Source organism: Cannabis sativa, chromosome 9, assembly GCF_029168945.1.
Source record: "Cannabis sativa cultivar Pink pepper isolate KNU-18-1 chromosome 9, ASM2916894v1, whole genome shotgun sequence".
Classification (NCBI taxonomy): domain Eukaryota; kingdom Viridiplantae; phylum Streptophyta; class Magnoliopsida; order Rosales; family Cannabaceae; genus Cannabis; species Cannabis sativa.
The window spans coordinates 59820288-59833062 of record NC_083609.1 but is presented as its reverse complement, the minus strand read 5'-3'; the positions used below and the strand labels follow the sequence as shown (position 1 = coordinate 59833062).

The 12775-nt window shown below is 28.1% G+C and overlaps 1 protein-coding gene and 1 long non-coding RNA gene across 2 annotated transcripts; one reads left to right on the top strand and one right to left on the bottom strand.

The window, feature by feature from the left end:
* Positions 1 to 1005: 1005 nt before the first annotated feature.
* Positions 1006 to 7024, bottom strand: LOC133031551 (uncharacterized). Its single transcript, XM_061105080.1, has 4 exons — positions 6580 to 7024; positions 6361 to 6498; positions 5336 to 5802; positions 1006 to 1110 (listed from the first exon to the last, which is right to left on the bottom strand). The coding sequence occupies exons 1-4, from the start codon at positions 7022 to 7024 to the stop codon at positions 1006 to 1008; spliced, it is 1155 nt and encodes a 384-aa protein (XP_060961063.1).
* Positions 7025 to 9447: 2423 nt separating this feature from the next.
* LOC133030825 (uncharacterized) lies at positions 9448 to 10540 on the top strand. The gene is made up of 4 exons (XR_009684369.1): positions 9448 to 9509; positions 9620 to 9736; positions 9826 to 9874; positions 10123 to 10540. It is a non-coding gene; the product is annotated as an uncharacterized LOC133030825 (long non-coding RNA).
* Positions 10541 to 12775: the final 2235 nt, after the last annotated feature.

Here is a 12775-nt window from a genome sequence, read left to right as displayed (position 1 = left end):
TACCAACAAAAGCGGATGAACCACTATAAATTCTCATGTCTTATATAATTTATTACCTTATTACTCTCATAGATGCTTGTTAAAGAAAGCTTAGAACTAACAAACAAGGAGAAGAGTATCCTTAGTGCAAACATGATCGACTCTAACAGCTCATGCTGAGAGAAACTCTCTAACAGTACGTATTATACAACGTATTCATCTTCTCTTATTATTGTACTAATAGTTCTAAACATTTGCAATAGCCGTAGTATACTATCACAATGGATAATTAAGATTCTTAATAACACTACAAAAAATCTTACTTTTAGTCACAACAAAATTTATAAAATGTCTCAAACTGTTTGTCCTGCCTCTTGTTTAAGTAAAATTCATAAACTACCATTTCCTAAGGTTTCTAGCACTGAGTACACAGCTCCTTTACTGCTTGTGGTCTCAGATTTATGGGGCCCTTCCCATACTATCTCTCACAATGGGTACAAGTATTGCATTCATTTCATGGATGTATACTCTATAGGTTTGTATGGATATATATGCTCAAAGACAAATCTAAAACTCTAAAGGTGTTTCAAATGTTCAAAGCTGAAGCTGAATTACATCAAGGGACTCAAATTAAAATGGTGCAAACTGACTTGGGTGGGGAGTTTAGAACCTTTCCTAAGTTTCCGCAACAGCTTGGGGTATTACATAGGCATCCCTGTCCAACTACTCATGAACAAAATAGCTTATCTGAGAGAAAACATAGGCATATAGTTGAGAATGGACTCACTTTTCTTGCTCAATCCTCTATGCCTCTGAAATTTTAAGATGAGGCCTTTATGACAGATGTGTTCATACACAATAGGTTACCTACCCTTGTTCTAAATCACAAAACCACTTTAGAAATTATGTTTCACAAATAACCTGATTATTCCTGGTTTAAAACCTTTGGTTGCAATTGCTTTCCTAACATCAAACCATAAAACAAACATAAGATATATGCGATTCCGGTCTGAACCTTGCACCTTCCTAGGCTATAGTTTGAACCACAAGGGATACAAGTGTCTTGCATCTAATGGTAGGATATCCAAAGATGTCATTTTGGATGAACATCAAATTCCCATACAACAAAGCCTATAATGAACCAGAAACTATTACTCCTCAAGAATGGCACATCCCTGCTCAAATCCCATCTATTCTTACACTAGCTTCTAGTGTCTATGACCTGAATAATGGTACCAACTCTGCATCCTCACATAACACACCCCTTCACCTAATCCATCAACATTCCCAATCCCTGTTCCCAACTCACCATCCAATCAACAAAGTCCATCTACCACACCGTCCATACCCCTGGTTTTGAGCATGTTATCCTTGTCAAAACCACTATAAACCATAAACCCTAAACCCTAAATTCTAAACCCTAAACAATACTTGTTATTTTTTTAATTGTGACTAAAACTAAATTAGTGATAATTTGTATCTAAATACTATATTTTAGTTACAAGTAATTTTTTATTGTGACTAAAAATTACATTTAATCACAAAAAATTATATTATGACTATAAAATTATTACTAAAAGTACCTGTTTTTCATAGTGGCCCTCTACCATATTCTTCTTCTCTTGATTCAACTAATAAAACATTAAAGTGAGTTTAATTAATTAGTATTGAGAAGAACTAAAGGAGGATAACTCTGCAGATGGCCTACTGGTATCTCGAGGAATATTTAATTAAAGAGAGAACAAGAACCATGGAAGCTTGAAACAAAGGAAAATATCTGTCAAAGTACAAGAAAAGGTGTTACATTTGTCATAAGACTTCACATCTGAAAAGGGATTGTCCACAACTTAAGAAAGGAGATCACAAAAGGTATGGAATTGCATATGTGGCTTCTGATGATGGATATGAAAGTACTGATGTAATGGTGGTGGCCAAAAGTTCTGTGAAAACTAACTGGGCAATTAATTTTGGATGCTCATTTCACATTTGTCCAAATAAAAAATAATTTCTTAATTACAAGAAAATAAATGGAGGAACTGTAAGGCTTTGGGATAACAAATCATGCTCAATAATTAGCATTGGATCAGTTCAATTACAGTTAGTAGAAGGAACTATTATGAAAATTCATCAGGTGAGACATGTTTTAGAGATTAAAAGAAACTTAATTTCTGTAGTATCGTGTCTGACCCGTTTTGCTGGCCCTAGTATAAATACAGTAGTTTAAAGCTTTGATTTTTGTGTTAATTGGAGTATGAAAATAACTATTATATTTTATGTGAGCATTACACTCTTTCTGGGCTCATAAACCATTTCATAATACTTTTATTTGACTAAGAAAGATATTGTATATTGGTCGTATTAAGTTTGATGCTTTTTTGGAGCTCAAAATTTAGTTTTTTTGGGTTTCTAACCTAGGAGTCATGGTATTGTTCTTGGAAGTCGCAGCCCGATATGTTCAGCAAAGCCAGAATTTTATAAAACTTGTTTTGACCATAAATTTTGACTCCAACTCTGTTTTGGACGTTCTTTATACTATTAGAAAACTCTTGAAGAGCTCTATCATTGGTCCAGTTTATGAGCCTCAATTATTCATAAATATTTTATGTGATTATGGATTAATCTTATCGTATTCATACTTAGATTTGTAACTTAAACTACCGCCACTTGATTGAGATTGTCTGTGAGTTTGAATTCTTCACTTACACTAAAATTTTGGTAAGAAAGTGTACCCTGCACTTAGAGCTAAGCGTTGTTGCGCCTTTATATGCTATGTACGTAGTTAGCTTGATAGAAGCTAGCTTGTATCAGAGTTAATACTCTAAAGTTTCTATTCTATATATTTTAATATATTAAATGAGTTGTGTGAATATATATTAAGAGTTATGTCAACAAAAACAAAATCAGATGAGGCCTGATAAATAATAAGAGTATAATGTATAAATTATATATGTAAAAAGTTGTGTATAAAGCATAACTAAGTTACACTCGCTTACTAGAACCGAGGTAGACCATGTAATATTAATATTTATAAAAGTGAAAACAACATAAAATGATATCATTGACAAGAAACAAGCAAACTATCTAAATCAAGTACATAGCAAACCATTACATGTTCTTGCTATAGCTAGCTAGGTAATAAAAATGACAAAATATTAATAATAAAGCTTTATTACCTTTGATAATGTTGTAATACATGATTTGTTGATTTGAAGTCATTTTGGAAAAAGAATGTGGAATGTAGTGTATCACGAAGGACAGGAAAGATAAGATAGAAAAACAAAGCTATTGGAAGAAGTTGAAGAGAAGAGTATATAATTGGTAGCCTTAATGAAGCATTGTGTAAAAAAGAGGAAAAACAAAATGAGAGCATCATGGAAGTGACAGAGATGAAAAGCAAAGAGAGTCCAACTACAAATGTCCATGGCAATCTCCTAACCAATTCTTTCTCAGTGAAACGTGATATCATTATAGACAAGAATAGCAATATGGCTGTTGATGAAAATGACATGGCTATGGCATTTGTTATAGTTAGAAGTGTCATAGAAATCATTGTATGGTGGTCACTACTATGACTAATAATACTCTTGCTATGTCTAATACTATTATAACTACCTTGATCTAGGATATCGAAAGCCGTTGGAAATGTAACCGTTAGAATAATTGTTGCGACAATTAGACAAGTATTTGAATTTTTCTTCATCCATTTTTCGGTATCATTCATCATTTCGGTATGTTCTTCGATGAAAATATCTTTCGGTGTTTGATGAAATATGTTTCTTTTGTTTCTTAGCGAAGGGGCTAAGATATCCTCCACCTCCTATATCAAAAGATATTTGAGTGTGTTACGATCATTTTTTATTATGTAACAAAAAATAATAATATTTATGAATAAATACAAGTAATAAATCATTATACATAGAAACGTTATAAACAAAACACAAACATTCAAAAATTCACGTAAAGCACTAATAATATTGACAATTAATTAATTAAGTAATTAAAGTATGTAGTACTTTTTGTGGAATCAAAAGATTTGAAACATTTGTGCCTACACCTTCACAGCAAGGACCAAAACATATAAACAATGTAAGCGGAAAAAAAAAAAGGAATAAGTTGAAAAATACCACTTTTATTAATCAATTAATCAAATGTACCTCTAATTTTATATTTAATTGAAACATACCTCTTTTTATATGTATTGTAACTAAAATACCCTGACATAAGAGAGTCACATGGAGAGTATCTTGAAGTGACAGGGGCAAAATTGGGACAATATAAAAAGGAGAGTGTAATTTCCTCCAAAAAAAATAGAGAAAATTATATTGTATACCTATTTTACTTTATTTGTTTTAATTTTTATCTCCATTTTCATATTTTTTTAGATATAACCACTTTTATGGATGATATTCCCATAAGACCCCTTAGGTTATGTAACTTATATGCTACACTTAAGTAGAAAGTGAGGGTATATTAGGTACTCCACTCAAAAAAGTGAGTATATTTTAATAAAAAAAATAATATGAGGGTATTTTTGATTAATAGATACAAAAAAGAGGCATTTTTCAACTTCTCCCAAAAAAATATTATTTGTAAAATTTTGTCAATTAGGCCCACCATATAAACCCCATTAATTTACCAAAGGCCCAAAGAATATATAATTAAGAAATGGAGTTTTTACAAAAAATATTGAATTTTGGGTAAAAACTTACAATTTTACGGTCCCACAGAATTTTTTATAAAAAATATTTTCTTTTTATAAAACAACCTAAAACAACTGTAAAACAACAAAACAGAACAATTAAAAACAACAATAGAATAAGTAAAAAATAATTGTGAAACAACAGTAAAAATTTAACACAGTAACAGTTCATAAAACTTACACAGGATTTTTGAAAAAAATTTCACTCCACAATAAAAAAGAAAAAAAAATGAAATTTCAGTATATAGTATAAAAACTCCTTTAGAAATTTACACAACATACTTAAAAATGGAATTTTTTTTAAGTATTTTTTTTTATTTATACTTTTACAAAGTTGGATTTTTTTCAATGTTATTAAAACAAATAAATATTTGTATTTTTTAGAAAAACTAAAAAATAATTGTCTGTTTTAAAAAAAAAAAATTATCTGTAAGAAAAGAAAATCATAAAAATTATATATAAAAAAAATAGAATTCATAATTTTTCAGTATTTTTGAAATAATTCCCATATATAGCGAATTTATAGAATTTAACTAATTAATTATTTCAAATATCAAAATAGATAAAAATACATTAATCTATTCTTTTAAAAGAAATATATTGTAAAATATTTTAATAATATAATAATTAAAGTAAATTTATTAATTAATTAATTACCTGATACCACAAGAGTTCGTGTCGCATTTGTAAGGCTACTCCAAGCATGGAATCCAATCTACTTTGTTGTGGTTTTTTGGCAACAAGGTGTAATATGTTGTTGTGTGTTGCTTCATCTTCATGACTTCGTACAACACTTTTCAATACATTTATTTCATGTATTAATTTGAATATTTTCACATGACGATTCAAAATTGCAATGTGAAATATGGTGTTGTTTTCATCATCTTTTTCCCAAATCAATTCCGGACTCATGCTAAGAAGCACTACCAAAAGATCAAAATTTCCATTCTTTGCAGCTTCAATCACTAAGTTGAATGGATTTCTAATTATGCTTCGAATTACATTGTACTCATAGCTATGTCGTTCCAAAATTCTCTTCCATATTTCTTTTGCCAATCTCAGAGCTGGCATTTCATCACGTCGTCGTCGTGCTGATTGAAATGAAATTTTCGACCAAACTCGACCTATATATATAGACACAGAAATATAGTAACAAAAACCCAATTAAAAATATATGTTAAGATTAAATCACTACAATGATTTCTTCAACTATTTGCAAGGCCACCAGTGATACATAATTATATTGCTCTTAGTTTCAATAGACAAATGAAAATTAATTCCTTTTAATTTTATTTTCTTTGGTATATCAACATGATACCTTATAATTACAAAGTGAGCCTTAAATTGGGCTCAAGATTCTTTTTTCTTTTTGTATCTAAAGTCGGATTAGATTATTTTATTCGTCTTATTTCACAAAATTACTATTTTTTTCAACTAAATAATATATTGTATAAAAAATTTGTGTTTTGAGATTGAGTAACCCTAAGCACGGATTTAGTTTTCTTGAATGCAAATTCAACCTATATAATTGATTAATAATTTTTTATATTATCTATTAAATAAAAATTCAGGAGATTAAATATTACAACAACGATATATATACATTGCACACACTGTAATAAATTTTTTGTATTCATATTATAAGTATATATATATATATATATATAAAAATATAAACTTACTCCATGTTCCAATAGCTTGTGGATCAAATTTAAATTCCATAGGTCGCTTTCGAGACAATATATGCAAAGCAGTTCTACCGTTTGAATCGAGTTGGTGAACAATATGACCTCTACTTTCAATCATTTTCAAGGCTAAGTCTGCACAAAAATGAAATAAATTAAACAATATCACAATTAAATATATAAATAATAAGTTAAATGTATATATATTATACTTACCGTAGATATCGTTATGGATACAATTGAAAAATATTCCAAAGTACTCTCCATTTTCCAAACCAACATTATTGTTAATTATGGTATGTTGATACAACAGTGAAGCTATTTGAGGTTGTCCAAACCATGAAGCAATGTATAATGGTGACATACCTTTCTCATCTCGAGTTGTTACAAAATAAATAATATTATTATTTGGGAGAGTGAGAAATTTCTTAACGATTTTTATAGCACCACCAGCAATGGCTGAAGAAAAGGCAGTGTTGCCATGTATGTCTTGAAAAGTCAAGTCAATATCTGGATGGTCGATCAACATTTGTACAAACTCAGTTTGGTTGGCTCCTGCGGCCACATGAAGAGCAGTTTCCCAAGTTGAATTTGTAATGGCTGAGTTTACTATTTCATGTCGATTTTGAGGTTGTTGCTCCTCTAAGATTTTTTTACCCATTTTACAATCTCCTTTCAATGCCGCATGGTAAAGTGAATTGCACGTTGACCAATTTTCTGTTAATTAATTAAGAAAAAAGAAGAAGCCACAAAGCCCAATTAAGGATCATCAAAGATCATCAATACATACAAATTCAGAGTTTAAAGCTCTAATCAGGTAATCATTCCTGGCCACCAAACCTAACCTAATCATCCTTAAAATTATGTGACTAAAACTAAATTAGTGATAACTTGTATTTTAAATGTTATATTTTAGTCACAAGTAATTTTTTATTGTGACTAAAAATCATACACTTAATCACAAAAAATTTATATGTTGGAGCTAAAATGTTATCATGTACTAAAAGTGTCACTTTTGAATGCTTCCTGTAAACCAATACGAGTGTTTCATGCGTCCCTTGTTTTAACTCGCACACTCCATGAAAAAACTTCACAAGAGGTCACCGTGTGGAGTTCCTACGTGATGAGCTACCAAAAAATATGATGCATCTTGTTGATATAGGTGGTACCAATCAACTTATTTAAGCACTTCAACTGTGTAATCACATATACTTACACAATCTCAGAATCATCACACTTGACTTTCTTTAAGCAATGTGAAATTGCACAGCTTATCTAATATTTTCTCTTAGAGGTCACAAGATGACTATAACTAAATAGAAGTATACTAGAAGAAAAAAAAATACATTTAAGAATAAGTAAATTATATTTTAATTGAAAGATTATAACTAAATTGAGGTACACTAAAAAAATAATATATAAAATCAAAACACTGAAAAATTATTAAATATAATAACAATAACAATAAATCATACTAAATCATGTTTAGAAAAAGAAAATTAAAGTAACTGTAATTACAATATAAAAGAAAAATTAAGAGAAAAATATGTGTATTAACTTTAAAAAATTATTGATCAAGTTTTTTGTCGTCAAAATCTATATATAATAACATAGCCAATAAACACATATATAAAATGTTTTATATTATTAGTATGTTTATTATAATTGTAAACATAAAAATAAACATAACCAATATTACCATATATATACTAATCAATAATTATTACCATATATATATATTATAATAAAAATTGAAAAAAAGTTTTTAATTATATATAAAAGTGTAAGAGAAAATGATAATAAGTTTTTTTGCACATATTTTGTAATTAATTAAAATAATGTATACAAAATTGTAAAATGCCCTAAAAGGAATGAATGGACTGACATAGTGTTAAATACCAAAAAAACTTAAATTGGGAGATGAATCATGCTTGTAACTTTTGTACTTCATCAAGATTTTATCTTTCTTTTTTTAAATACATATATATATACTAGGTGATTGTTACATGTCAAGCCACGTAGTGTTAATTTTATTTAATATTTTAGTTTTTTATTTGAATTAATAATTAAAATAGTATAATTATTTGAACGATTTGTTTTATAAAAATAAAATATGTGTCAGTATATTTAGTAAGTAAAACATAGTTGTGTTATAATAATGTATGTTATTAATAGTAAAATGTACATTAATCTTCTAATTGAAAAAAGTTCTATTATCTTATTTCATATCTAATAATAGCTACACAACTATATATTTATAGATTTTTACATTCTTTGCAAATTACTAATAAGTACCAATAATATTTTCAGATTCTAATATTTTTCAACTTTCTCCTCTTGGTGGTAAAATTAAAAATAAAACTAAAAATAAGCACAAACATATAAGGTAAATCATTTCATCTTCTTTTTATTTTTTTAAGCCCATGCCTAAAAATCTTTAAGCGAACACAATCAATCTTCTTCTTCCCCGATAGCAATGAGTTGCCCATTCTGTAATTATTTATATTATTTTTTTTTAATTAAATTCTCTTACATGTACAGTCTCACATATATATATTTATCTATACATTTTATCTTTTCTAGGTAATTACACAAGGGACAACTCATGTACAGTCTCACATTTATATTATCTTTTCTAGACATTTTATCTATATTTTTCTTTTTTAAAAAATAAATAAAAAAATTATTAATATTCTCCCAAGATAAGTTTGTTAGAGAGATATGTGGCTAAGATCATTTTTTTAATTTAAAAAGAGATTATTAATATTTAAAAGATTGTTTAATTTCTTGAGTTTAATTATTGGGTTTATTTGTTAACGGGAGATCAAACCTAATCGTTAAATTTAACAGAATATTTTTTTTATTTTTAAGTATATTCTGTTAAACTAAGAAATACCGTTAAATAGGCACTTTATATATCTATTCTATATAAAGTGTGCCTATATAACTGAATTCTTAGTTTATGAGAAATTCATGGGAGTGATTTATTTTAACATTTTTAAAATATTTTATTTTAATAAAAAATAATTTATTCTAAGATATTTTGTTATAATAATAAAAATGTATTTTCAAATTTTGATATTTGCATTAGTTTAGACCTCACCTGCGACAAAAATGCTTCTGCCGATCGTCTCCGCCGATGGAGGGTATCTTTTTCTTCATTCATTCATTCGTTTCAACTTCATTCATCTTCATTGTATCTTTTTGCTTTTTGAGATTTGTGTTTTTCCTTCACCTAATATTAAATTTTGTTTAGCAAGCGGGGCTTGTGCTGAATGCTTCTCGTAGGTTCCGGTATACACTAGATTTGAAAAAGGAAGAAGAGAAGAAGCAAATACTGAGGAAGATAAGAGCTCATGCACAACAAATTCGAGTAACTCATATTTTCACAAGTACTTGGTTAATGATGATTTTGCTATCTTATCTGTTTTATTTGTCTAATTACTGATTCTTTTGTATTAGGCTGCATACCTTTTCAAAGTAGGAGCTATTGCAGAACCAGAAACTAATGGTACTTTTTCCCCTTTTTTTTAATATACACTTTGTTTTATTTGTTTTATATTAATATTAATTATAATGTCAATTTACTACTTGGATTCTTCTTGTCAATTGAGTCACAATATGGCTTTGTTTCTTAAGTGTGCTCATTGTTTTAATGCGATGAAACTGTGCTTTGTCTGGAATAGTTTTTTTACCATGTCACTGAATTTGTCGATGAGTTTCAAATTTTCTGAAGAATTGAATGGGTGTGATTATCAGATGCAGGTGTCGATTTGTTCCACTGCCGAATTAATAGAATAGGAACCAAGTCTTTAACTCTGGTAACAAAGGACATACAACCAATAAATAGAGTATGTTATCTTCTTAAAAGGGAAAAATTTAACTACAAAAGGAAAAATCTTAATTTTTCTGGAACTGTCCCTTCTGTTCGAACTCCTCTCAAGCTGGATTAACTTCCCATATTGTCTACTATTTTTATAACATAGAGAATGCAGAAGGTTCACTTTTCAGTATTCCTTTTAATACAATGTCTATCTATCAACTTCAACGATCAACAAATAATGTTTGTGGTTATTGTATTATGTATTATAAATGTATTATGTGTATATTTTCAGAAATGGTCACTTGACTCGCATTTCTGACAATAGAAGTTGAAATATATGTCTTGTTTAATTTAGTGCGAGAAAGTTAGATGAGCTTCCCCATTACGTATAACCTTCTTAGCTAGATATTATGTGATTGTTCCTTTTAAGTCCTAATTTTACATTTGATTCTTATGTGTTTTTTTAATATTAACTCAACATTCCAGATTTTACATGACATCGATCTACCCAATCTTTGGATCTTATTTATATATTTTAATCTAACTACCTGTGATGCAAAAGGAATACGCAGGTTCATGCATTTTACTTTTCTTTATTTCATTAAGAAAAAATAAACAAAGAACAATAAAGTCAAGATTGTGTTTGGAAGAAATGAGATAATGAAGGTTCTGAACATCTTATAATTCTTAAGGTATAATTTTTTTTTCTTTATTTTTCTATCTCTTTTTTAAAACTGAATAATGATTTCTGTATATAATATATTAGACATAAGCACCTACTTGTCTTTTCACCTCGCAAAGCTCTTCAAAGAACAATGAGTATTACTGTATTTAATAATACTGACTGCTCTAACTTCATCAGTTTATAGTTCTAAATTATTCGAGCACTAAATTATTCCAAAACAAGTTGATTGTATCATGAATTTTAATTACTTTTGTCGTTCTATAAAAAGTTAAAAGTTTTAATTGTATTTTTAGACATCCTTATAACAACACAAAATTGGTAAGATATTATATTTTATTCTTTTTATTAATATTTACGTGACTCGACACTACCATATTCAATTTATCAACGAAAAAATGGACAACTCAATTATATGCGGATTCGACTAGAATGAAAAGTGTAAAATATAAAAATTACACTATTGTCTCTGTCGAAGCAAAAGAAGATTAAAATCTACCCATAAGTATCATTATTTTCTTATCTATAATTTTTAAACAAATGTTATCTTCAATTATCAACAATTTAGAGATTGATTTTTAATTTTCTTTTTTATCTTACACACAACAATTAAGTTGTGTTTTCTTAAGTATTTGAACATCAATTTTTAGTTTATTTTTTGATTAACTTAAGAACATATTTAAATTATTAAACTTTCTTAAACACTAATATACGTGCCTCGCACGTAACTTTTTGCTAGTATAAAGATATATATATATCAGATTCATTGTGAATCCTTATTATTATTTTTTCTCATAAACTCAAATTATTTTATTTTCTCCTTCTTTATACTTGAGTTATAGATTTTGATTGAGATTTATAATCTCAAACCACGCGGTTGTATAAAGTTGTTTAGAACCTGGCAAAGTTCTAACAATATTATACAGCCACGTGACTCGAACAAGCAGTGACTTTCATTAGTATTGAAAATTTTTAGTTTTTATTTTAAATATATACATACATCTCATGATAGATGTAATGATTTAATTGAACAAATTAATCAATTTAAAGAAAATTAATTCATATCTACTAATAATAATGAATACAAAATATATATATTTATATACGTGCCTGTGTTAAGTAGATTTCGATGAGGAAGCTTAGGTAAGGGTTGTGTTGCTGTGGAAGACGCAGTAACAATATCTTCTTCTGGAGATGCTGATGTTCTATAATGAGAACTTGACATTTCAATAGATATATATATATATATACTAGTTAAAGTTACGTGCCGAGGCACGTAAATATTAGTTTTATTTAGAGTTTAGTTCTTTGTTATTTTATTTAGATTGTATCTAAATGTATGATCATGCGAATGATTTGTTTTATTCAAGTAATATGTGCTGTCATATTTGGTTAGTAAAATATAATTGGGTATATTTAAGTCATAACAAAATAATACTTATTATTTACTTATAGAGAATTTAGAGGAACAAGATATAAGTTTTGCAAAATTTAAAATAAACATTATGTAACTAAAATTAAAGAAAATGTTCGATCTTAAAATAAAAGAAAAAATTATTAAAAAAGTCTTAATATATGGAATATTATTTGAAAAACTAAAAAGAGTATAGTGAAACTTCTCCCTACTCTTTTATTGGTTCAGCTGCTTGAATTGGTGTATTGATTGTACTTTGAACTCATTGTTCGTTTTGGATCTACATACAAAATGAATGCTGCAAAGAAGCACAATATATCAACATATTGCAAAGAGAAGGAAGATTACAAGAATTTCTACAATTGACATTGTTGGATCAATGTGATGAAACCAATAACAAACACAACAAGGATGAAGCATATATTCTAAGCCTTACTCTATCACAACCACAACAACAACAAGTGACGCAAACCAATGATTAGGCATATAGTAG

What these genes read in the sequence shown, in the direction of transcription:
- LOC133031551 (XM_061105080.1), bottom strand. Translation starts at nt 7,024, where the DNA reads ATGGGTAAAAAAATCTTAGAGGAGCAACAACCTCAAAATCGACATGAA. An exon ending in ACAAGCTATTGGAACATGGA is followed by an intron (nt 5,803 to 6,360) that starts GTAAGTTTATAT and finishes CTATATATATAG; the next exon opens with GTCGAGTTTGGTCGAAAATT. An exon ending in ACGAACTCTTGTGGTATCAG is followed by an intron (nt 1,111 to 5,335) that starts GTAATTAATTAA and finishes GGTTCATTATAG; the next exon opens with GCTTTGTTGTATGGGAATTT.